The 26,988-nt window shown below is 41.0% G+C and overlaps 2 protein-coding genes across 4 annotated transcripts; both read right to left on the reverse strand.

Moving 5' to 3' along the window:
• Positions 1-209: 209 nt before the first annotated feature.
• On the reverse strand, positions 210-14,382 carry rereb (arginine-glutamic acid dipeptide (RE) repeats b). 3 transcript variants are annotated; one of them, XM_077603203.1, is made up of 18 exons: positions 14,185-14,381; positions 13,272-13,320; positions 11,881-12,005; positions 11,542-11,641; positions 11,366-11,464; positions 11,107-11,187; positions 10,824-10,977; positions 10,649-10,735; positions 10,371-10,564; positions 8,955-9,104; positions 8,467-8,577; positions 7,912-8,394; positions 7,277-7,665; positions 6,077-6,275; positions 4,813-5,509; positions 4,565-4,702; positions 3,736-3,910; positions 210-1,145 (listed from the first exon to the last, which is right to left on the reverse strand). In XM_077603203.1, exons 1-18 carry the CDS (start codon positions 14,208-14,210, stop codon positions 1,112-1,114), a joined length of 3,291 nt encoding a protein of 1,096 aa, XP_077459329.1. In that variant the 5' UTR covers positions 14,211-14,381; the 3' UTR covers positions 210-1,111. The 3 variants fall into 3 exon arrangements, with proteins under 3 accessions (XP_077459329.1, XP_077459327.1, XP_077459328.1); XM_077603201.1 differs by having other exon boundaries at positions 7,277-8,394; positions 14,185-14,382; XM_077603202.1 differs by having other exon boundaries at positions 7,277-8,394; positions 8,955-9,101.
• A 2,846-nt stretch (positions 14,383-17,228) lies between these two features.
• Positions 17,229-26,657, reverse strand: eno1b (enolase 1b, (alpha)). The gene is made up of 12 exons (XM_077603630.1): positions 26,566-26,657; positions 25,284-25,377; positions 25,114-25,209; positions 23,442-23,500; positions 23,278-23,347; positions 22,951-23,084; positions 21,780-22,002; positions 21,496-21,693; positions 20,053-20,254; positions 19,839-19,947; positions 19,683-19,741; positions 17,229-17,489 (listed from the first exon to the last, which is right to left on the reverse strand). The coding sequence occupies exons 2-12, from the start codon at positions 25,366-25,368 to the stop codon at positions 17,423-17,425; spliced, it is 1,302 nt and encodes a 433-aa protein (XP_077459756.1). The 5' UTR covers positions 25,369-25,377; positions 26,566-26,657; the 3' UTR covers positions 17,229-17,422.
• Between the last annotated feature and the right edge of the window lie 331 nt (positions 26,658-26,988).

Genomic DNA, 26,988 nt, shown 5'->3' on the forward strand with positions numbered 1-26,988 from the left:
CCAAGTTCTGGGTGACAAAGAACAATAATGAAATGAGTCAAGCTTCATTTGGATAAAAGCTTGACTTGCCTTGTGGCAGTGCACAGTTCAACATCATTATTAATATTTATGGTCCCGTTGTAGTAAACATGTATAAATACATGTACACAACTGGAGTAGATAATTTTTGCAAACAAATTTAATTTGATTCCACATCAAATGACTTCAAGTATGGTGTCACTGCAGAATATTTATTGAAATAAATAGACAATGGACACACTATAATGGATACACATAAATATTACATTTCAAGGCCATTTTTAATTGTCAATATTTAAATTAGTCTCCAATTCTTGTATTTGTAGCAAATACTCTAAATGCATTCTTCCCTGAAATACCAAATTATGATCCAATTGATAATTATTAATATCAATTACAGTACTATATAGCGTTATAGTTTAAGGTTTCCTGCTAAACCAAAGTTTAATCTAAAACTAATGATATTCATTCATGTACAATATTGTGAACATTTAATATATACAGGCTCAAAAAGGAGTGAATAAAGCTTAGGTCATACTGTGAAAAGATATCTTGATATATAAAACTTTAGGATTTAGACAAATATTTAGCAGAGTTAGTAAAACCAACCTCTCCTATTTGTTTAAAGTCTAAACAAGACGATGCCACTTTCTACTCTAGTCTGAGTCATGCTTGATCCTTAACACTTATTCAAAAAACTGGTTAAAATGCAGTTCTGTACAAGGAATCATCATTTATATGCGATAATATATTTGACAGTCATACCAAAGTCTGTTTGCAAATCTTCTGAGGGCTGTGGTTTCACAACATTGTGTGTTGCATATGAAACTGTTAAACAGTAGCTTGACAAAAGTACCTTACTCTTGAACGCTCACGCGAATGTGTGAGATTCTCCATAAAAGAATTATAAAGTCTTTTGAAAACCTTATCCAGACAAGGGTAGGCCTTTGAAGTGCTGAAGAAGGAGGAATGCGCATATCGATACACAATATGTTGTTATATATATACATATATATAGCTATATTTCGAGTGGGAAGAAAGACACACTACCGGGTATTAAGAACAGGCTTTTAGGCAAAGCACCACGTAGATCTCACGATGGCTTGTCACCTTCTTTCTTCAGACGACTGTGCAAAAACAGGAAAATAAAGTCAAGAAGCAGGGAAGAAAAAAAAGTGAATACTCTAGTGCAGGGGTGTCAGACTCGGGTTGGTTCGCAGGCCGCGTTAACGTCAATTCGATTTCATGTGGGCCGGACCATTTTAGATATACAGTGGTACCTCGTCATACGACCGCTCGTCATACAAAATTCTCGTCTTACGGCGGAAATTTCGATCGAATAATTCGCCCGTCATGCGATCGAAATTTCGTGATGCGACCAAGCCAGGTGGCCATGGCACTGTCTTTTTTGCATATCTTTCGTGTATAACAATATCTACGAGCACGGAACGATTAATTCAGACGAGTTTCTCCTACGACCAGGAAACGCACAACGTGCATGCGCGGGCAAAAAGAGGGCTTTCTGGGTAATGAAGTATACTCGTGCACACAACACCCATAGGCAATGGCAACCTTTCTCAGAATAAAACTTCATTACCCACAATCAATACGTGGGTAAGCTCTATTGTATTTCCTGTTATTCTTTCTAAGGAAAGAAGCTCCCGCGATCGTTCTTTAAAGACTATTTCTCGTTGGCAAGTGGTCGTGCGTTATCCTATTGTGAGGACATTTGTGTGCATCATTTTGGGAATATTTTGAAGGCAATACAACAGCAAACAGTCTATCGATAGCGAACGTGAGGGTGGAGGCGTGGAACCGCCAACCCGGACAACGATGGTAACAAAAGATTACAACAAAATTAGAATTCAGTTTTGTGTGAAGTTACATTAAACGTATGTTTGAGTTTCTGCATATATTAGTCCAAGTTAATTTAAATTTGTTTGTTCCGTTTACGAGTGCGTTGTCGTGGAAAAAAAACGAACCCCACCCCCCCAAACATCTCTGTCTCCCGTCGGCGAAATCTGCCCAATTTTAGTTAGATTAAACACATTTTATTACTATTAAACCACTAGTTATGTGTTACTTTGTTAATAGACGGCGAGTTAGAAGAAATAAAACTTTTTTCCAATCCAATATCCTGTTTTTGGTGTTTTTTCAGAGGGCTGGAACAAATTAATTTGTTTTCCATTCATTTCAATGGAAAAAACGTCTGCTCGAGTTACGAGAATCTCGTCATACGATCTCAGTCTCGGAACGGATTACGATCGTATGTCGAGGTACCACTGTAATATTTAGATATTTTTTTTAGAAATGGATTAAAAGAACTGGATTAAAAGCCCTGAATATTCAGTTATTTATAGATCTAAATCAATGTTTATTTTAGCTTTTTTTTTAAATATATTTTTAGATTTTACAAAATGATTTTTGAACTAAAAACAGAAAAAAAATACAATTATTGATTTAAAAGGGGGAAAATCAGGAAATTTAATATACATCTATACTCTTCATTTTAATTTGATCCTAAAACAGAAAGTCGGCACTCATGATTACTTTCCCGGGCCACACAAAACGATGCGGCGGGCAAGATTTGGCCCCTGGGCCGCCACTTTGACACATGTGCTCTAGTGTCACTCAATAGGCGAGAATCCTCCAAGGAAAAGACAATGCCGTCATTATATCTATCCCAGTGGAAAAAATAAAAATACACAGGATGTGTGTGGGCGTGTATAATAGTGGAGAAAAACAAGTATTTCGAAGAAGTGGCTATCTAACATGGAAAATGACATTTTATCAATGCTAGTAATAAAATGTGACTATCCCAAAATGTCCTCCCTTCCTTCCTTGTTATGTCAACAATATCAAATTTTACATGTACCTGTGGTCGAGTTTATCAGTGTGCCTGTGGATGGGTACAACTGACATCCCAAAATGGTTTTGCTCATAGCAGTGTCATTTTTTTGTATCAAAACATTTTCTCAATGATCCTAGCTCTTAAGAAATTCACATTTCCCATACTTAAATCATTTCAAAAACTGCCTTTCACCTGAAGAGAATTTATACTCGGAATGGGTTCCTTTTAAAACATACCGCATTGGGCCGAATATAAGACACTGTTTTTTTTGCATTGAAGACTGGAAAAGCGTTGGTCGTCTAAAATTCGGGGTCTAGACATTATACCCATTCGTAAAGCTAGATGGCGCCAGATACCTTTAAAGCGAATACTGAACACTGATGGATAATGTAGTTATAGCATTTTTGTTGTTTTAACACAGTAGATTGGTTAATTTACGTTTTACACTTCCGTTTACATATTTAAATGTTCAAGTATTAAGATGTGATAAGAGTATTTGAATGATTTGAATGAGGCAAGATAACATGCTTTTGCTCTCAAATATATTTTTATAAGTATTTGTTTCAAATGTACTGTAATCATTTTCTGTATACAAATTGAATTTGGTGTTCAATAAGTCTTTTTTCAAATTTGAGTTTTGAAAAAGAGGGTGTTGTCTTATATTCGGGCCGATACGGTACATTCAAAGCACAAATACTACTTAACGAGTAGCAATTACAATGCAGTGCTTATTTTCTTTATTAAAAAGATGTAACGGTGTTTTGAGGTCTTTGAAAACATTTAATGGCATGACCATGAATTTAACACCTAAGTCAAAGTGCACTTAAGAGCGTTGATGGAAATGATCCTGAATTTAAATCCCTCACCTGTAGTAATCTTCCTGGCTGGGCATGGGACCTCCATGCAGGTGATGCCCATGCAGCCACTGCTGCTCCATGGCCATCCTCTGCAGCTCTGCAGACTGAACATGCATCGCCTGGAGCTGGTGTGCGGCTGACATCTGAGGAATCGGACCCTGTAGCTCTCGAGGATATGCGGCCCCTATTTAGAACAGAGAAACCACATTAGCCACAAAGGGGAAGCATCTCGTGTTATTGTGTATCTAATCAAGTCATGATCAAATGTCTTTTGTTTTAAATCTAATTTTGAAGGTTTAGAAGAAAAAGGGACTCAAACCACCTCACGATAGGCGGAGTACAAACGCATCTGATAAGGAATTTTTATTTATTTGTTATTATCATTTTTTTTGTTTTTCTATTGTAAGATGTCACTGTTATTTCTTGCAGTGAAGCCTTAATATTTTAAATCCTTTTTTGATACAAATGGAAAGTCTCAGTGTTTCAAAAGGCTTCATCCGCCCATTACTACAAACCCAGAGCTTTCTTTGTGACGCTAGTTATATCTACACCGGATGACTCACACAGGTGGATATGGTAACGAGTATGAATAACATCACATGGAAGGACCGGCAAATTGGGATACTCCCATTTGATTGGCTAAAATAGGACCGGCATTAATAAAATATGTCTTCCAGCATCATCTTCCAAATATTGGCTTTCATTTACATTTTTATCCATTAATAAAAATTGTATTGTGTTTTTCACTGAATTGTGTATGACGGCGGACAATAGGAAGACCGGAGAAAAGTGACAAAACTAGTCGTGTGATTAACAGAGCACGAGGAAATGGACATACCAAACAAAGGGTGGCGCAGCAACTCGTGGTCATGTGGAAGATCAGCCAGCAGCGGGTTGGGGATAGGGCCTCCGTGGAAGGGAAAGCGGGCCAGACGTGGTCCATTTGCCAGCGGATCCAGAGGATGAGGGCCTGAACCTGTATAAATGAACATGTTTGTAAACAATCAGCAGAAAACTGATGAACCTCAACAGAATACGCTGGCAAGAACTTGTTTGAATTTGGTGTCGCAGTGTCAAAACACTCACCTTGACCGAGGGGGTCCTGTTGGTGCAGGTGGAGATGAGAGTGGATATGCGAGTGCTGGTGATGATGCGGCGTAACGTTGAGCATCTGCAACCTGGCCGCCTGATCCGGTGCCACGGAGGCCATCCTCTCAGCGTGCAGCCGCTCCGCGGTGAGGCGCTCGGCGTAGCTCATCTCTGGACGCAGCTGGGTACCGGCCAAAACCATCCTCTCCCGCTCCAGGTGGTTGAGCCCGGGATGAAAGGGAGCGAAGTGGTGGGGTGGCCCAGGTATATGTGGCAGAGCCAGGGCCCCGTGCCTGACGTAGTGCTCCATGGGGTTGGCCGAGGGGTGTAACGTTTCCAAGTCGGGGGGCTTAACCTCAAAGCCCGGTTTCATCCTCTCGCGGAGCTCCCTCTCACGGAGGTTCCTCAGTTCGCGCTCTCTCAGGCTGGGCTCAGCGCTGTATAAGCCGGGCATGTGGTAGGCCAGCATGGGGTCCCCGGGACTCAGCGACACATAGAATGGGTGGTTGCGGTTGGTGGGGGACATGACGTGGGGCCGGGCATATTCGCTCAGGGTGCGAAGGGCAGGCGTATCCGGGCCGATGTAGGGGGGAACGGCAGCGACTGTGGTGGGCGGCTGCTCGTAGAGGGCGCGCCCGTGAGCGGCCATGTGAGCCTCAGTCATGCGGTTGTCGTGAGAAGAACTGGAAGCTCGCTGTAGACAAACACATTGGAAAACATTTAAGCATGTTGTGTGGTAAAAGTGCACCACGCTGATTCTCTGTGTGTATGTATATATACACTATGTATACGTATATGTACACATATATACTTACATAAATACAGATGAATATATATATATATATATATATATATATATATATATATATATATATATATATATATATATATATATATATATATATATATATATATACACACATACATACACTTGCGTTATTTTTTTTTTTTTAAAAAGAGGAAAGTACAAGTATGAGTTTCTGAGGATGCAATTTTAAAAAGGGTGTCTAAAATTATATAGATTGATTGTCTTGTTTTCTCTATTCCATGTGCTCTGTAAAGCGCTTTGGTACAACTGAGGCTTAACTGAGGTGTTTTATGGATAAAGTTGATTTCAAATGAAGGGATCCAATGTAAAAAGTTCAAAGAAAGAGAACGACTCTTCTCAATTGAACTAAAATATCACTTGAAATAGCTTTGTTACTCCTGCATCTTTGGTATCTGCCAAAGAGCAGCAAATTAAAAGAAGTGTTTTGCTTACAGCGTTTCTGTCAGCCTCCCTCTCTCGCTCCCGATCCTTCTCCCGTTCTCGCTCTTGCCGAGCGCTGAGCTCAGCCTCCCTGCGAGCCTTCTCAAGAGTCTCCTCCCTTTTCTTAGCCAACTTGGAGGAGGAGAGCGGCGTGAAAAACAGGTCCGTCCGAGCGCAAGAGTTGTAGCCGCGGTCCAGGTGTTTGATGAACCTTCAATTAACGACAAGTGCAAATTCCTTAGTACAAGCAGGTTTTTGTTTCAGACTTAAGAAATTGTTACCTGATGCAGTTTAGCAACACTTTACCACCCCATGTCCTCCATGTGAACAACAGTTACAATTATACATAAGCACATACAAAGCTGGATTGTATAACACACTAGCATGTGGCGATAACCGGTTTGAAGGGATACTGAGGTTTGTGTCTTTGAAGTAAACGAGTATTGGGCAGGGTGGATCTTAACTAAAGACAAACCAAGTGGATGCTGTTTTATTCCATTTGGTGGTCCATTTTAAAAGAAAAATGTCTTGCCTTTTACAGTGATTATATGGTTTTCGAACATTAAAGCCTCAACAATGAACGGATTGTTCACTCTGTTTCAAAGTTTAATTGCTAATCGGGACATTTATTAGTAGGATTTTTTTTATCCTTCTGGGCTGCCTGGAGGGAGGGCTCAAAAGTTCAGTCTCTTTGTTGTTCTTTTTGGTGAGGAGATCAACTAATATTGCTAATCGTCCATTATTCGTTAACGGGTCAGAATGAAATTTGCTACGTATATTCAAGGCATGTATGCGAATCGATCCTTCGCGCCTAATTTTTTTTGTTTGTCTCAGGGCTGGATAATTGCAGGTTGATAAGTTGCAAACTAATGGAGTTACTCGAGTTATCCAAAAAGGGACAGTATTGCATTGCAACTTGTTTGGGTTGGAATTCATTTAAAGCTTTTTTTCCGCCCAAAGAATTTGATCCATTTGTTAGCTTTAGTTTACAGTTTGTGTGGTGTTGTTCATCATAGGTGCTGTATATAGATTTCATCCAGCAACATGGAATCATGCAATCGTTGCAGGCAAGACATTTTTGTGTCTTGCATTTGATGTTTGGGGGTATCATATATATGTTAAAACTGTGTTGAATGTTATTTTATCTCAAACGAAGAAAGTATTGCTCATCTTTTGGCACAGTCACATTCTACGGATAAGGTGAAAACACACCGTGCAGACTGGCTGGCGTGACTCGCCATGTTGATGACAGTCGGCTGGGGTGAAGGACTGCGTGGTGGAGACTGCGGACTCTCGGCTTCCTCCATCTCATCCATTGGCTCCTCTTTGATTTGAATTTGAGGCCCGCCCACTGTTGAGCTCGGCGATGGTCTCTGTCCAACGGGAGAGAAGGATGGCTGCAAGCCTGGGACGGGGCCGACGGGACCGACTGTGGCCGAAGGGAGAGGCTGCGAAGATGCGCCGGATGGATGAGGGGAACTTGCCCTCTTTCCAGGGTGAGCGTGTGCCTGAGAAATCACCGGAAGCTGTCCAGAAAGCGTCTGCACGGCCAAAGGCTGAGGCATGAGCTGAAGAGGTGGAGGCGGTGCACCTGGAGGATGCTGATTGGGCAGAGAGTTCAGAGGCTTTAGAGCAGGTGGAGGAGGAAGATTGGAGGGCATTTGGGGGAAGGGGGGAGCAGCCTGGTGTGGAATCTGTTTGTGGGAAGGTTGAATTGGGGTGGTTGGAGGAGGCTTGATTTGGGGGCCAGTAAGAGGAGACTGGGGCAGCTGCGATTCCCGAAAGAAGGGTGGGGGTCTCTGGGTTGGTGGCAGCTGGGAGGGTAAAGAGCTGAGAGCGGGTGGCACCTGAAATGGAGATGAGAGAGGAGAGTCTTGCCCGACTGTGGGAGGAAGCGGCGGTACACCAGTGACCGAAAGAGAGCCGGCTGGCTGGCGGCTGCTCTGGCCTAAATTGGCGGCGGGCTCTGCGGCACTTGGTTGAGGTGGGTCTGGAGATGGAGGAGAAGGGCTAGGAAGAGGGCCAGAAGTGGGAGTGCTTTGCGAGGGCACCACAGCTGGGCCTTGAGAGGGAGCGGGCTGCGGGGGCGCCACATCAGCCTGGGCGGCCGGCGGGGCCGCAGGCTCGGAGGGGACGGCGCTCGGTTGAGCGGAGGAGTCGGAGTCACTCTCGTTGCCCTGCTGAGGGCTGGGAATGCTCGGGGAGGAGCTGCGGTTGTCCTGATCGATGTCTTTGGTGTCACTGCTACCGTCATCCTGAGCACTGCGGCTTTCTGATGAGCTCTCTTCCTCAACCTCGGCCTCCACCTCGGAACGTGAATCTTGTGGCTCCTGGAATAAGCCCAAGATTGATGACTGACATTGACGCATAACTAATAGCTACATTCACTGTTTGTTTCTCACCTGAGTTTTTTGCCTTTTAGGTTTGACTTTTTCTGGCTTGTTTGGCTCCTGAGGAGGAATCTCCCTGACCCTTTTCATTGTCTTTGGTGCAGCTGCCTCTTCTTTCACCTTCTAAAGGAAGATTAAGAGTATTATCAACCCTTTACAGAATACTCATTTAGCTTATTAGTTGCCATTGTCTGGAAGTGCTGGCAGCAAATGACTGTCACCAACATGACCAGTCAAAGTGGATTGGTTAGCTACTGTTGTCCATGACAGTGTTTCCCAACCTTTTGTGGGCTGCGGCAAACTTTTTACACCAAAAAAAATCAAGGCACACGACCATCAGAAGATCTGATTTAAAACTCCCTCACCTATATTAACAATATAATGTTCTCATCAAAGTTTTATCAACAAGAATCATAACCCAAACCCTACATCGCCAGACGTTAAATAAATTTCAGGTCCATGCTTAACTTCAAATGTGCAAGTGGGAATTTACTGTTTACCTTGTTATTCTTCTTTGTGGAGTCATTTTTACTGTCTGTGGTGGAAGCTCTAGTACCAGTCTGGGTATTCTGGGTTGTGGAGTGCTGCTCCTCGTTAGTGGGAGACCCCGTGAGTCTCCTGTGGCCACTTCTCAAAGAAGATAACTGCTGCTTATGAAAAAAGAAAACAGTTGTTAGTTTTCACAGGTAAATGAGCAACATATACTAAGTTTACAGGGATCACCACACATTTACGGTCTGCGCTGGTAGAAAAAAATCCTGCCATATACAGTAATACGTGTCCCAACATACAAGAAATTTGAGATATTAGGAAAATTCCTCACAAAGTTTTGTCCTGAGATACGAGAAAAATTTGAGCATACGATGTGGCCGCTAGGTGGTCATTTTCAAGCTGCGCAGTGATATTCATGACGAGAGGGAGGGGCTTCTTTTAATATGGACGAAACCTTCGAATCGTGGCTGGTTCGATAACTTTAAAAAACTAACTGGGGAAACACTCGTTTGTGAGGCACGGGGAAGCAGCTAGTTCCGACTCGAAAGCCACGGTGGAATACATTAACACCTTTGCCTCGGTTATAGCACAACAAGGTTACATCCATTTTTAAGTGTATGTTACGTATTGTGACAAAAGTGTAGCGAACCGAACGTGTCAAGCTGCTACCGTCTGTCTCAAATGTAAGAACTACATACAATACTGTGCACAATAATGTCACATTTAATTGCAGATCATAACCAAAAGATCAGTAATTGTTACTTTGTGAGCATAGGTGGTGAATTAGAACAATTAAAAACGTTGTTTCCATTGTAATATGCTATTTTTGTGTTTTTTTTCAAAGGGTGGGAACGAATTAATATATATTTAGTTATTTTATATTGGAAAAGTTGATTTGACATACAAACTCGGTCCCGGAACGCATGAAGCTCGTATCTCAAGGTATTACTGTATTAATAAGCGGCGAAGTAGTTCGCGCGTCGCCCTCACAGTTGTGGGCCGAGGGTTCGATCCCAGGTCGGTCCTCACTGTGTGGACTTTGCTTGTTCTCCCCGGGCTTAGGTGGGTTTTCTCCGGGTACTTCGGTTTCACCCCACATGCCCAAAACATGCACAGTAGGCTGGTTGAACTCTCTAAATTGCCCCTAGGTATGGGTGTGAATGTGAATGGTTGGCCGTTTTTGTGCCCTGCGATTGGCTGGTCCCCACCAGGTACTCGTAGTTAACTGGGGTGGCTCCAGCACCCCCCGCTGCCCGTGTAAGGATAAGCGGTTCAGAAAATGAATGAATGAATAAATATTAGTAAGTGTCAATTATCTTCAGCTTTTCTATTCATGCGAGTAGCCCTGACCCCATCAAACAGCAAAAGAGCTACTTTTCTTCCACAATGTAAATGTCAAGTAGTGTTGACTGCATTATGCTTACAGGTGCTCTACTTCTCCGTGTCCTCATGGCATGTTTACTGTTCCCCTCCTCTTCCTCTTTCACGGGTTTAAACATGAATGACGTGCCTGACGACTTGTGGGTTGCTGGCAGGCAGCCATGCTTGTTTTCATATGTGCGGCAGGGTGTGCATAGCAAAGGGTTGTATCTTCCTCCTTGATGCCAATCCTTAGAACCTGCAGGGAAAAGGGCACCTTTTAAAGCAATAATTGGAAGAAAAATAACAACGGCAAGTCTCTCCATATAGTAATTCTGCGCACGTGTTGTTCCGCAGTGGCTGCAGCTCTTCACATCCTGTTCACTATCTTCACTGTCAAGTTCATCCTCACTGGCTGAACTTGCATCCACTGCACAAGGAAAGATACAGTATTAGGGGACTCTAACCTTTGCAAGGATGGTAACAAAGAGAGAGAGAGGCAGTGCACGCTTGCTCACCAGAGTAATTTCTAGACGGAGCGCTCACAGGAGCAGCTGCAGAGCGAGTCTTTGCTTTTCGAGATGACGGCTGCCTGCGTTGTTGTCGATAAGCTCGCGTTCCGGCAGCCTCGGGAGTTTTTTTCCAGTGGTAATAGAAGGTGATTAGCTCGCCCTGGTGACACAAATGGTCATTTTTTGTTTTGATTTTTTCCCCCCCTGAAGTTTGGATACTAAATATTAACTTTACAGAATTTATGTTAGACTTAATGAAGTTTGAATAAAGCAGAGGAGCATCACTTACAGTCTTCTTGCTAGGCAGAAAGTCTTTTCGAATCCGGAAAAAATTCTTTCCATATTGTCTCAGGCCTTTGATGAAACGTTTCTGGAAAGCAAGTAAATTACAAAAGCATTATTATATTACCAAAGGATTCTCCACTAGAGTTGTAACATGTGCTGCATTATATTGAATTACGGTTTTGTAGTAGGTTGCAAATGAACTTTTTTCATCTTGCCTACATTAACACAAATATCATAAGTGGTAATAATAAGCTGAAACCCACCACATCATCCTCAGACCAGCACTTCTCAATGAGTCTGGGCAGAGGCTTCTTCACCAGCCGCTGGAGAGCTTTTGCCGCATTGTAATGACTTGCATGCAACTGGAGTGGATATGCAGTGAAACAGTAAGTCATCTTTGAGTAGTACATGAGGACAAAGATGAACGCAAGCGCTTTACCATGTTGAGGGCATTGAGTGTGGTATCATCACGAGAGGCTGCTAAACATCCGTCTTCTGTGGATCCTCCATCACACATACCCGCAAATGCTGCCATGCTCCTTCAAAAACATAAAATGGAGACACGCACGTCATTTACGACCCAAAAGCTATTAGAAAAACAATTTGTTGCCTGTCAATCAACGATACATCAACTTTATTGCATTTTAAAAATAGATGCCTCCTCCTCCCAGTGTTTTGGATTGACTCGATGAATTACAAGATAAAATAATCTGAAACAATGGCAACGGTGCAAGGGCCTGAAGTGAATTCTAATCAATACCGTCTCAGTGACACGAACCTGGCAGCTCTCAGGTACATGAGAAGGTCGCAATCATTGACGCCAGGCGACCACATAAGCTCCTCGCCCTGAGCCGACGTCTGGGAAGCAGGCGTGGACCGAGGCTGCAGTTCAGGAAGCTTTGCCTGTGACAAAAAAAGGCAAGGAGGAGGAGTAAAATGAACTGATGATGGACAGACTATGAAATCCATCAAGAATTATGACAAGCAAATACAAGGTTTGTGGGCAATAATAATGCTGTATTTAATTAGCTTCGGTCTATTTGCAAAATAATAGGATCTATCTTTAGCACTGCAACTTGTGAATATAATATAATTTAAAAACCTAGTAAGGGATATTTGGCATTATTGCTGTAGTTTTTAGCTATTTATAATGTTCTAGCTCACCAGAGCAACCAAATTTGGTCCACAAAATGTTTAAAAGATTACAGCAAAGTTTAGCCAAAATTAAGTTAGAGGTAGAGTGCCTATCGACTAGGTAATCAGGCTTATGTTTGTAATTACAGTTAAACATGGTACAAGTACTCGACCTCCGACAGTCAGTGTGTTAAAAAAAAGTAGAATTGTCAAAGAATTACTTTTACTTTGAAACATCAGTCAGTCAGCAATTATTAAATATGACAATTTCTGTTGTTTAAATAAATTTTCAAAGACAATCTGTATTTTAACATTACTTTTCACTTTGTTAAACCAGTTTGTTTTTTTACGTAAAAGTAGTATGTCACACAGTTACTTCATTATCCTTGCATCATTAGATTCGAGGCTCAATGTTTTGATTGTGTGATGTCATTCTGTTTTGAATATGACTACATTGTACATTTTGTTCTAAGGCTACATTTGAATCAAATCAATAAAATTTAAAATGCAATATCACCATAAAAATCACAAATTTCATTTTCTAAAACTGTTCAGCCCTAAGACCCATCTATGACAGTGACATAAGTGACAAGAAGAACAATTAAATCCTCTGCTTAGCTGATGCAGCTACAATGGCCATTTATATAACTCAATAAATATAAAATATCACACTGAGTGAGGGTACTAGAGAGTAAATGAATACAAAGGACATTTTAGAGTATTTATACACTTTGAAACATATTTGCACTGTGCCATCAGATCTTTTATTTTATTTTAAGGTGTTCACTGCCAATAATCGTGAAATATAGAAGTAGTGGAAAGCTGAAAGTGAGGCTGGCTCACAATTTATCATTGTCTGCCATTGACAGCCAGGCACGAGAAAAAGTTGGAATGGACCTTTCTCATTGGCAGTGGCAGTAAGAGAGTTCATGTACAATTGCCTAAGAAAAGGTTGGAGAACATTTTTAATGAAGAATTCATTACAGTATATAGGGCACTATATTGGAAGTGATTCCGAACATAGCCCCAGTTTACCTGATGACTTGGTCCCACTCTTATCTCGCCTTGAGTGCTGTTCAAGCTCCTAGAAATCACGTATGAAAAAAAAAAACACTGGATTCAATCCAAATGTTTGCTTCAATAAATCACCCACCATCACAATTTCCCAGCGGCTGGGGACAAGGGACAAAAATCAGGGGAATTCAGGTCGCGGCGGCGTGCGATCGCTGCTCTCAGCTGATTATCTCCGCTTCATGTGCTCGCTGATCTGGTTAAACGGCGGCGCCCCGCCCACACGTCTTCGTCAGCCAATGGTTGCCCCGCCCCAGTGACGTTTGCTGACATTAGGCCAAGCGAAACCCGACGCCAGGGGCCGCGAAGGCCTGTCAATCAATCACGCCAGCACAAGGGCTGCTAATTCTCGCATTAGAACCGGAGCCACTATTATTAAAATAATAAATAAATACTTTTAAAAAACTGGAGCAGAGTATCGTTTATTAACATGTCCTCCACTTGGCTACAGGCTCGGTCCAGTATTTAATTCGACGTTAGCATACACATAACATGCCATACGTATGTATGTATGTATGCGAGGCGGGCCGCGTATGTAAATACACAACGATGGCGAATGTTGTTTTAATTGGCAAATCGCCAAAGGAGTCTGCAAATGTCACACAACGCAACAATATGCTGTTGACACGGGCAAAATGCTCTTTTTGTCGCCTATCATATATCGCATTGTGGTATCAAAAACGAGAGGCTAGCTGGTCGGGACCGTGACATTAGCGCTCGGGCTGTAATTTCGGCTAGCTCGTTAGCCACAACTTCGTGACTGCTGACACGCCGAGCGCTCGGTGCAAAGTGGACGCTAAGCGAACGCAAACCCCGAAGCGTGGCCGGTAGACAAAGCGTCAATGAACGCCCTCGAATCACAGCACAAGTTATTTACCTCCGCGGGCTGAACAGGTCGTCCATGTCGACGGATGTTTGGCTGTGGCTTGTTGACACTACGCAGCTCAGCGGGGCGACAGCCGCGCGCACAAACACATGCACTCACGCACACATACACACTAACTATGCCAATCCCTTATTACACGGCTATTCAAAATGGAGGCGCTGTAGCGAAGGGAGTCTGTTTTTTTCTTCTCTCCAGTGCAATGACCTCAGCCGCCACAACGCACACTGAGCGCAGTCTTCAAACTTGACGAGTGGAGAAAAATTGTTTATATCTACGTGTAGTAGCCCTCGTTTACACTTTTAGACTAAATTAATAGCTTTTCAAACTGACTTATTTGAATCGAATGGCATGCTTTTATTGTTATTATACAAGTATAATGAGATTTAAAGCCTCTCCACCAAGTGCACAGTAACAACAACAAACAAACAGACAAATAAATAATAACAATAACTAATGAATAAATCTCATCTCTCATCTCATTTTCTGAACCGCTTTATCCTCACTAGGGTCGCGGGGGGTGCTGGAGCCTATCCCAGCTGACTTCGGGCCAGAGGCGGAGGGACACCCTGAATTTGTGGCCAGCCAATCGCAGGGCACAAGGAGACAAACAACCATTCACGCTCACTCATACCTAGAGGCAATTTATAGTGTCCAATCAGTATACCATGCATGTCTTTGGAATTTGTGAGGAAACTGGAGTACCCGACGAAAACCCACGCAAGCCCGAGGAGAACATGCAAATTTCACACACATACCAACCTGGATTTGAGTCCAGGTCCGCCATTGTGAGGCCCACGCACTAACCACTCATCCGCCGGACCGCCCAATAAATAAATAATAGATAAATACATAATAAATAATAAATAAGTTGTCAACTATTAGTAAACAACATAAATAAGTACGGAAGTGCACAAATAACAACAACTAACAAACAAACAGATACATAATCAATGAATAAGTACTGAATAAATAAATGGTCAACATACTAAATAAGTAGTTGTCAACATACTAAATAAGCATGACCGGACGTTTGGTCGCCGGACTTTTGGTCGCCGGACGTTTGGTCGCGGACGTTTGGTCGCGCGGACCCAAACGACCGGCGACCAAACATCCGGCGAACAAAAGTCCGGCGACCAAAAGTCCGGCGACCAAAAGTCCGGTGACCAAAAGTCCGGCGACAAAACAAGGTAAAACAACACGGTCTACGCATCAATCAAAATCGCACCTTAACAAGTTCTCCAACAAGACGCAATAAAAGTATGGGAAATTTGGAGCTTTTCTTTAGCCTAATAATTAATCGGGCATTAAGTATCACTAAATAATAATTTACAGTTTGTATTTAGGGAATTTGAGCAACAATTTTAAATGGTAATTATCAATAACCTTCCGGGCGACCAAACGTCCGGCGACCAAAAGTCCGGCGACCAAACGGCCGAGTACCCTAAATAAGTAGTGCAGTCAACATAGATTAGTATAGTCAACATTGAATTAGTGGTCTCATAAATAATTATGTACAAAGAGACTAAAGTGGATAGTCGTATGTCTTGATTAGGTCCTCTTAGGTGCAGAACTCAAGTTGAGTATGGTAGTAGTCTTGGGAAGAAACTATTCTTGAGTCTGTTTGTCTTGGCTGTTACGATCCCGTATAGCGCCTGCCAGAGGGCAGCAGTTTGAGGAGGTGGAAGCTGGGATGTCTATTGTCTTTTATGATTTTGTTGTTAGTTGTATGACATCAATATAAACAGTATGTTTGAAAATTGAAAAAAGGGCAATAATTACGGCATACATTGCTTGAGTGGAAATACAGCTAGCTTTGTCAAAAAGCCAAATTTTGCATAGTGATGTTTGATTTTGAAACATTGTAGCATTTGACAAATAGTTTTACAATTACATAGTTAACAATCTGATTTTTTACCTGGTTCTTTTCTTTGATTGAACATGCAGAACAAGAACAGTAGGTCCAAAAACCTTAACTGTTTTGGAAATATTCTTTTAAAAATATATATATATATTTATTTTAATGCACTGGACAGAAACAAATAAGTACGAGGAATGGGGGTACAGAAACATGAATAAAAATATATGCTACCAGATTATAAATAGTGTTATAAAGTAATCACGACTTTATTTACTGAGGAGATATGCACCGATATGGTACGAAGAGGAGGGATAGGAAAGATTAAGGTTAAACAAGGCCCAGTTGGAGGAGGGCAGTAGCTGTCCGTTAAGATACGATAATCTCTCTTACTGTTAAAAGTAGCCCCAGGTGTACATTTACTACGCCAGCTGGAAAAGGTTTTAAACTGTTACTTCGAGGTGTTCTGTCGAAATCTTGGGATGACGCTGAGTGTTTCCTCCAGTCAAGTGCCCTCTCCAGTGCATTACAAGCCTGGACGAGGGTAATAAAATAAAGTCGGGCTCCCCAGGCGTCAATTTCCTTTTTTCGGCCTTGCGGATAAAGTAGCGTTTCACTTTTTCAAGACACGCAAAAGGCTGTGGGATTATCTCCCTGTAACTAGGGTTCCTGAATTTATGTTATACAATTCAGCAGTGCTCGGATGTTTGGTCGCTGGACGTTTGGTCCCCGGACGTTTGGTCGCCGGACGTTTGGTCGCCCGGACGTTTGGTCGCCCGGACGTTTGGTCGCCCGGACGTTTGGTCGCCCGGACGTTTGGTCGCCCGGACGTTTGGTCGCCCGGACGTTTGGTTGCCGGACGTTTGGTCGCCGGACGTTTGACAACATGACAGAGAGTTTACTGTTGGAAACCAGCTCTCAAAATTATATTCATGAGAGAGAGTTTAATATCTAAATATCTACTGTTGAAACCAGCTCTCAAAATTATATTCACCCGGGCGACCAAACGTCCGGCGACCAAACGTCCGGCGACCAAACGTCTGGGCAACCAAACGTCCGGCGACCAAACGTCCAGCGACCAAACGTCCGGTCACACAATTCAGTTAAATTAATCATCATGTGTGACAAATGAATAAAAATAAAGTGAACACAGAAAAAAAAACATTAAAAAATGCACACACACGATATCCTATCAGTTTATTGGGTCGATAATCAACCATAGGCTTTTCATAAATAATTTATAAAAAGTATCTATGACGAAATATTAACCTTATTTCACTTCAGATTTAAAGAGCATGCATCTTTGTCTTCAGCCCTTCAACTAGATTTATCATAATTCCTATTTTTATGTGAGTTTATTTGGGTGTGAAGTTACTAAGCCAATGGCCGTCTGAAGTTTTTCCCGGCAAAAGTAGCTTCATCTCCAAGGTCTTCTTCAATTCTATAAAGCAAATAAACAAATACTTCAAGTTAGCTACAGACACAGATCTACCAAAAATCAACACTGTATACTATGATCAAATTTATGAATTTACCCAAACATATGTACAAACACATAATCCAATTAATAATTTCACGTAACACAAAAAATGTATTCACACTAGTGCTTATTCACAACTAGGATTGATTCCGTGGCTCAACACAAATTAATTCATTTTGCACCCAGAAGGCTTCAGTGTAAACACACACACTCGAATTCAAAACTTGATGGAGAAATAGAATTCCTTTTTTCTGAACACTGCCAATGTGCCTTTGACCCAGAGACAGAGCAAGCAAAACACAAATTTGCCTTGAGCTGTCCTACCATTCTGAAATTGCTCTTCTATCTATTACTCACGTTCCGTTTAGTTCTTTGTTGTGTAATGCAAGACTGCATGAGGCATTATATAACATAAATGCTTTTCTGAGTGGTGGGCAACAATGCGAACACTGAATTTTCCCTTAAGCCATTTATCAAATAAATAAACTAAATCAAATATATACAAAGTTATACGCAAAAGGATTCACACCTTTTAAAACGGGGTTAAACCATTATAGTTCATACATAGGCTTTGTACCCTTTGATCTGCAATACATTTTTATCTGAGTTAACAACCCCCTTTATTTAGCCAGAATGTTCATATTGAAACTATGTATAATTTTACACTAGTTTACCATCATAAATATGATTGTGAGGAATATAATCTGGGTGGCCGAGTGGCGAGAGTGGTTAGAGCTTCGGCCTCACAGTGGGAGATCTGGGTTCAAATCCGGGTCGGTCCACCTGTGTGGGGTTTGTATGTTCTCCCTGGGCCTGTGTGGGTTTTCTCAGGGTACTGTGGTTTCCTCCCACATTCCAAAGGCATTCATGGTAGGCTGATTGGACACTCTAAATTGCCCCTAAGTATGAGTGTGAGCATGAATGGTAATTTGTCTCCTTGTGCCTTGCGATTGGCTGGCCACCCATTCAGGGTGTCCCCCCGGGGGCCCAAAGTCAGCTGGGATAGGCTCCAGCACCCCCACGACCTAGTGAGGATAAAGCGGTTCAGAAAATGAGATGAGGGAATATAATCAGACAAATCTCACAAGGCCCAATACATAATTGTATTTTTAATGTTAGTCAATATAGTGATACTTGAGAAAAGAATTTTTTTTCGAGTTAGAACCTTGATGTAAAAATTCCAAGAACAACTGTTCTATATAACAGCTGAGAAGAGCGCTCCAGCTAAGTGGTTTTAACCCTGGTGCCATGAGGACCAAGTATAGCCCTCAAGGACACCATAAGTAGCCCGTTGGTCCGTTTTAAAAATAGCTCATCTCTAATAGGAAAGTGAGGAGTGTTATCAAAACGATCATTTAAAAGTATAAACACTGGAGTTACTTACATATTCAAATTTAATAATAACAAATGCAAAGCTGATTTTATTTAAAATGTATGCTTTTATGCGGGGCATTATGCTATGAAATACCGTATGAGTGACTGGTCGACCCCAAATGCTTTAGTGGGTTATCTCATGTTACATCTTTAGCAAGATGTCATGGCGAGATAACAAGGAATTAGGACCCAGTCGCAGGGAAGCAGGCGAGGATGAGGGAGATGGTGCTCAAACCAAAACTTTAATAACTTAAGCAGGATCTTAGAAAATAACAAAGACTTACAAATCAAATCACATAACCAAACCTGACAAGGGGAGATACGAGGAACGAGGCATATGGAACAGGGATCAATGTAACGTAGAAACATGGCATGGACAAACAAAAGCAGACAATCTGACGAGCGACATAACAATCAGTGGGGTTTAAATAGACTGACATGGGTTGACGAGACAATTAGGAACACCTGGGAAACACACGAGGGAGCAAGCAGGGAATACACCAGGGGCGAAGAAACGTCAGCTGAACACAATGGCCAATCACTCAGACAGGATAGCAGGGGGAAACAGCATAAAACCAAGCAACCCTAGCATCTCAGGCATTTCAGTTTTTTTAATAACTCTGAAATATCCATCATTGTGACCGTAAGCTAGTGAAGATCTAAATTCAGTAATTATTTTACCGACGACCAGTCCAGGGTGTACTTTGCCTTGAGTCCAAAGTCAGCCCCATCATACTAAGAATGACGTGAGATAGCAAATAAAATGGGAGAATGACTCACCTGAGAATCTGATTGTATTTGGCCAATCGCTCAGAGCGACAGGGCGCTCCAGTCTTGATCTGAGGGTGCATATGAAGTTTGTGATGTATGGCTATCAATTTTTCTCTTAAATGTGTATATATTATATAAAAAAATCACTGAAATCGGCGTCGCTACCTGTCCAGTGCAAAGCCCGACAACCAAGTCTGCGATAAAGGTGTCCTCAGTTTCTCCTGAACGATGGCTCACCATGACTCCCCAGCCGTTTTCTTGGGCCATCTTGCACCTGGAAGACAGGGATGAGAAGATTTATTCCCTCCAGAAAATGTGGTCTAAAGCATCACAAACATAATAGATTGCTACCCAATGAGCTAATACAACATCAACTCACGCTTGCATAGATTCGGTTACGGTGCCAATCTGGTTGACTTTAAGCAGCAAACAGTTGCAGGCCTTCTCCTCTACAGCCTTGCAAATGCGAGTTGGATTGGTCACTGTGAGATCGTCTCCAACAACCTGGATGTCGGTGCTGGCGGTGAAGTTGCTCCAAGCCATCCAGTCGTCCTGGTCAAATGGGTCCTCAATGGATACCACTGGTTGGAAAAAGGTTCTTGAATTGAACGGTATTGTCAGGATCACCTAACATGGTGACCACCAAGTAGCACAGAAATTGTCTGTGGTCCTTTCTAAAAAGAGCTCACAAGTGATGGGACATTGGTTTCTTGGTCATTCAGGAATTAGAGAACATTTTGACTTTTTGGGAAAATAAGACTTTACTTTTCTAATATCTTGCTAAGTATAATAAAGTCTTAGAGGTTTAATTAGCTAATTATAGAGATCATTGGTGAAATTTTAACTACACCATGCGGAAAAACTGTTTAACTCAAGAACCACATTTGTACAATACCTTCAAAATGTCATTTCTAAATGAAGGAGGAGTTAAAAAATAAAATGTGTTTAGTAATTGAATAATCATATTTTTTTAAATTCAATTCCATGTTTAATAATATTAATATCGCTTTAATCATTATGTATAAATTCATTTATGATATGCTACTGTGTATAGATTTGTACAATGCACTTTACAAATTGTTTTCGTTATAATAATATTGTAAGACTAAGGCGGCCGGACGGGTGAGCCTCACAGCTCTAGGGTCCTGGGTTCAAATCCAGGTCAGCCCACCTGTGTGGAGTTTGCATGTTCTCCCCGGGCCTGCGTGGGTTTCCTCCGGGCACTCCGGTTTCCTCCCACATTACAAAAACATGCATGGTAGGCTGGTTGGACACTCTAAATTGCCCCTAGTTATGTGTGTGAGCATGAATGGTTGTTTGTCTCCTTGTGCCCTGCAATCGGGTGGCCACCAGAGTCGGCTGGGATAGGCTCCAGCACCCCCAGCGACAAATGAATGAATGAATATTGCAAGACTGTTGAGTGTTACTGAGGCCATATCTGTCTTACTGCCTGTAGTTTTAACACTACTGTTTTAAACGAGTTAAAGAATACAATATAAAATATACATACAAAGTACTACATTGTAATGTTATATCTTTGACTGTAATTTTCTCAACATTATCGTTGTGCTACTTTAACATCAAATAAGTTAAAAAACTAAGCAATTTCTCAATTTTGCTCCACTTATTTATCGTTTTTGATGAAATATCACATCATTAGTTATTACCAATATCAGCACCGGTACTTTCTAAAATACCATTCAATCATTCATTTTCTGTACCATGCATTTTTAGATAAAGCAAAACCTTATAATCATATTACTTCTCTATCAAACATGTGTGCTTTTGATGGCATATAACCAAAGTGTTAAGAGGAGGTGACCTGGATAATCCTTCACAAAGCTCTTGTAGAGGTCAGCCAGCTCTTCAGGAGTGATATAGCGAGACGGATTGTCGGGAGACTTGAAGTCCAGGTCATATTTTCCTTCACGGTAAAACTCAGAGGCTGCCACGTCCATGCCAATCACCACCTTGTCTGTGTATCCTGCTTTGGCTATGGCTTCCTTTATCAGCTCCAGTGCTGTGGTGTCAAATAATGGATTCAAACGTAATGTTAAAAAAAAATGAATTAAGAGGCAGCATGTAACATCGAATCAATGTGGTTACCTTCCTGGTTCTCCAAGATGTTTGGAGCAAAGCCACCTTCATCACCTACATTGGTGGCATCCTGGCCATACTTCTTCTTAATGACATTTTTGAGATTGTGGTAAACCTCAGCTCCAATGCGCATAGCATCTTTGAAGGTGCTCGCGCCAACTGGAAGGATCATGAACTCCTGCATGGCAAGCTTGTTACCTGCATGGGAGCCACCATTGATCACATTGAAGGCCTGATGGAGCAGAGGAAACTTTAGTATCTATTAGAAGAATTAGAATTATATAGTAGACATCCATTGTGCCACAAGACACCATCAGATGGGCCAAATTCACTTCATTTGTCCATGACTTATTCTATAATTGTTTATCTGATGCACAAATATGGAAAATGTATCTATCCATGCCAGTATAATACTGAGGGAGGCTAAACCTTTAGATTAGATTAGAACCTTATTTCATCCCGTATTCGGAAAGTTTCTTGGTTGCAGGAGCAAGACAGACACAAGACACACAAGACATTGTAGACCTAGATAAAAAAAACTGGAGCCACACACAGGAAGTCCACAAGGTGGGGACCTTCTGCAGACTGAGACTGAGGTTACCATTACCATTGTCATTTACTATATTGCATCTGGTACAGTACAATTAACGTACTGTATATACTGGTGTGTTTATCTGTGACATGTTAAAATGTTCAGATAAGAAAAAAAGGATTGTTTTAACAATTTAAACATTTAATTTACACTCCATTAACGATCGCAAATTGAAGATGTCGCAACTAGTTTTGACTGGATGTATATCGGTATTCGATTATTGCTTCCTCAATCCAACTTTACTGATCTATTATCAACACATTAGAACAAAAAAACATAATGTGCAATTACACCCATTCAGTATGCAGTCATGACAATGTGTTATCTTTCTTTTTACAAATTCAAGAAGTCATTCTCAACTATTCGACAAGGTAAAAAATGAAAAATCGATAACATAAATTCCTTACTATAACCGTCATAGACACTATACAGGGAAATGGCGGCATAAGGTGGCGTAATGGACGTCGCATACATATGAATGAACTGGGAAGCACACACTTCAAAAGTAGATAAACATACATATTCTACAATTCATCCATACGGTAACAATATCGCGGGAAGATTAAGAGGTGGAGTACAAAGTCTCACCGGCACAGGCAAGATGACTTTGGGGTTTCCTGCAAGGTCAGCAATGTGACGATATAGAGGAACGCCTTTCTCTGCAGCACCTGCCTTGCAAACGGCCAGCGACACACCAAGAATGGCGTTGGCGCCAAATTTGGCTGTTTGACAGAAGGAGCAGTCCACAATATACAAGCAAATCAAAAGTCTGACAGTAAACAAGGAAGCCTTTATGTGAATTGGAATTCTGCATATATACTATACATTACCATAGACTTATGTTACATACTACTCTAATCTAATTCAATTAAAACCTCATTTAATAATAATAATAATTGCAACCAATGTAACTACATTTGTTCTCTGTGCCATCCATGTCAATCATGAAGCGATCGATTCTCTCCTGCTCGACCACAGATACATTCTGGATAGGAGTGAAGAATACATCAATGACATGTGCGTGTGATGATTACGAGAAATTTGGCAAAGAAATAATTATACCAACAATGATTTCTTACTTGCTGAATAAGTGCAGGCCCAATGGCTGAGTTTATGTGCTCCACTGCCTGTGAGACACCTGGGCCAAGAAGATGAATAGCAAATCTTAGCAACTAATACTATTAATATAAAAAACTATATGTATGCATAATCGTTTAAAATGACATTCATTGAATTATGATTTGTCAACTATACAGACTTGTTCGAATTCCCTAACCTTTAGTACAAAATTTCTAGCTAAAACGAGCATATGCACATTTTGTGCTTCACTTACTCCGCATTCCCCTAACTCACATGTGTCAAAGTGGCGGCCCGGGGGCCAAATCTGGCCCGTCGCATCATTTTGTGTGGCCCGGGAAAGTAAATTATGAGTGCCGACTTTCTGTTTTAGGATCAAATTAAAATGAAGAGTATAGATGTATATTAAATTTCCTGATTTTCCCCCTTTTAAATCAATCATTGCAATTTCTCCATTGCTTTTTTCTGTGTTTTCAGTTCAAAAATCATTTTGTAAAATCTAAAAATATATTAAAAAAGCTAAAATATACATTGTTTTAGATCTATAAAAAACTGAATATTCAGGGCTTTTAATCCGGTTCTTTTAATCCATTTATAAAAAAAAATCTAAATATTATGTCTAAAATGGTCCGGCCCACGTGAAATCAAGTTGACATTAAAGCGGCCCGCGAACCAACCCGAGTCTGACACCCCTGCCCGAACATTTGTGCGTTGTGTTTTTTGTATTTAAAAAAGATTCAAGTTTTGCCTCAATGTCTGAAGTAAAAATCAAATTTAACCTCCCCTGTTTCAGTTCAGTGTTACTAAAATAATTTCATTTTGTTCAATGCCACAATAATGAGAGATAATTTCTTTAGTGGGATTGGCTGACCACCATTTTGTGGTGTGCCCCGCTTGGTCCTAGTAGTTGGCTGGGATTGGCTCCAACACCCCCATGATCCTTGTGAGGATAAATGGTTCAGAAAATGAATGAATGGTGTGGTGGTTATACCATCTGCCTCATAGTTAGTTTAAATTCCTTGACTCTTTAGAAACATCTCTGGATAGAGAGTATTTTAAATTAAAGTATTTTTTTGAAATTTAATCCCATATTGAGCAAATTCATTCATTAAACATCTGAAGCAAGTACAAAAAGAATAGTATAAATCCAATAAATAAAAACAAATGTATTAGAGAAATATGGAGTGAAGTCGATGCAGAAAAAAAAACTACCGAGATAGGCATAATATACCGTATTTTTTCGCATATAAGCCGCCCCCGCGTATAAGCCGCACCCTTAAAATTGCCTTAAAATCTTACTTCCAACATTGTGTAAGACTTCATTTGAATGCCTCTGATGAAAGAGGCATAAACTCTCTGTCATAAGCATTCATTGATATTGATAACAGTCAAGTATTCAAATAAAGTGTAACCAAACATTTTAAGCAGAAGACCTAAACCTATCAATGTTTATTTACTATTAGCCCTTCCATTAGCAACCAATGAGTTCGTTAGTGGAAAATGAATTCCCAACCCACACTGTAAGCCCCTTTCTCAATGTCATATAGCTGCTAAACACTGATTCTACGTTGATCTCAATAAATGCGTCCAAAAGTCAAATCCTGTCTCTGTGATATTAGTTTAAAGATCCACCCCACCCCTTCTTTTTACAGAATAGGCCTAAAACACACACACCTTTCCCGAGGTACCGTGATTTGTCATTATCACGCAGCTCCAAGGCTTCGTATATTCCAGTCGATGCACCACTGGGTACAGCTGCCCTGAACAGGCCTTAAAAGAATGAGACAGAAAGGGGTTACAAAGAAATAAAACACAACCAAACTCACACTTTTCAGTCACTTTACCATTGCCAGTGTAGAGGTCGACCTCCACAGTGGGGTTCCCACGGGAGTCAAAGATCTCTCGGGCGTGAATTTTAAGAATGGACATGATGGAGCACTTTTGGACAGTAGAGACAAACGAGATACATTTTTTTCTCTTGACAAATGCATTAACGACATACCAGGGGTGGCGAACATGCGGCTCCTGGCCAAAATGAATGCGGCTTTATCTCGTTTAATGTTTGTCTTATTTTTATTCTCTCTTAAAACACACTCATTTCAGGGCTCATTAAAAACAAATAATAAATTATACAGTGGTATCTCAAGATATGACCTTAATTCGTTCCGGGACTGAGCTCGTATGTTGATTTACTCATAACTCAAACGAACGTTTCCCATAGAAATGAACTCAACACAAATTCATTCGTTCCTACCCTCTGAAAAAACACACAAAACAGGATATTGGATTGGAAAAACATTTTTATTTGTGAGAGGGGGAGACTTTTTGCACAGAAACGCACACATAACATAAACAAATTTAATTGAACTTTACGATGCAGACACACTCAAAAATAAATTTAATCTAACCTTACACTAAACTTAATTCTCATTTTGTTTCAAATTTTGATACCTTTCGTCTCCCCGGTTGGCTCTATTTGCCCCGCCTCCACCCTGACTTTCAGATGCAACCTATCAAGGGTTGTTTGCTTTTGTATTCCCTTCAAAAATTCCGAAAATGATGCACACAAATGTCCTCACAATAGGCTAACGCATAACCACTTGCCAACGAGAAGTAGTATATACTCCGCTCGTATTATCGAGCAAGCTCCTCCGCCATTCTGCACTGACTAACGGGGAAAAAAAACACTGAAAAAATACAACGCTCCGCCCAGTGCTCGTAGAGACATTACACAAGGGAGTTAGGGGGAGAGAAACAGTGCCCATGATGTTCTTATGAGCAGCCTTTCGCGTCTACTGTATGGTTGTATATCAAAATTTGTCTCGTATCTCAAGATAAATATTTGCCCAAAATTATACTCGTATCTCAAATTGCTCGTATGTCGGGGCACTCGTATGTCGAGGTACCACTGTATTTAAAAAATAATTTTGCAGATTGGATTTATTTATGCTCCTATGATGTAAGGTGAGGCTCTTTGAATGTCACAGTTAAAAATGTTGGATCTTTGTGTCTAACTTGTTCGCTACCCCTGCTACATAGTACTATATAGTATACGAGACAGAATCATAGTACAGAACCGTATGACAACAAGTTTCTATTTAGTAGAGAAAAAGATGTAAAACTCACCTCTTTGATTTACTCTTTCTTACGTGGTGCTGCCACACAAAAATATCTTGATCTGGCTTCAGGTTCAGTATGCTGCTCCTGGCCTTATTGGATTAGACGTTCTCATCTAATTAGTCACATGACAGCTCAAGCGCACTAGAACTGCAGTGGCTACATCTGTCTTAGGGAAAAGTAGAACTAGGCAAAACAGTGCTGTAGATTAAAAAAACGTAATTTTTGTGTGTGTCATTATTGCGATGTCATTCAATTTGAAAGCAAAAGTTCCTATAAGTAATACATTTCTGTTAAAAACACTCCTTAAACTTACTACATATAGCAGCCTAGTGTATTTATTGGTATACATTGTGAATTCTTATTCCCGGATGAGAAAATTATATACAATGTATATTTACAATATACATTCCAAATATACTTGTAACGGTG

The sequence above is a fragment of the Stigmatopora argus genome, chromosome 6 (assembly GCF_051989625.1).
Source record: "Stigmatopora argus isolate UIUO_Sarg chromosome 6, RoL_Sarg_1.0, whole genome shotgun sequence".
Lineage (NCBI taxonomy): Eukaryota > Metazoa > Chordata > Actinopteri > Syngnathiformes > Syngnathidae > Stigmatopora > Stigmatopora argus.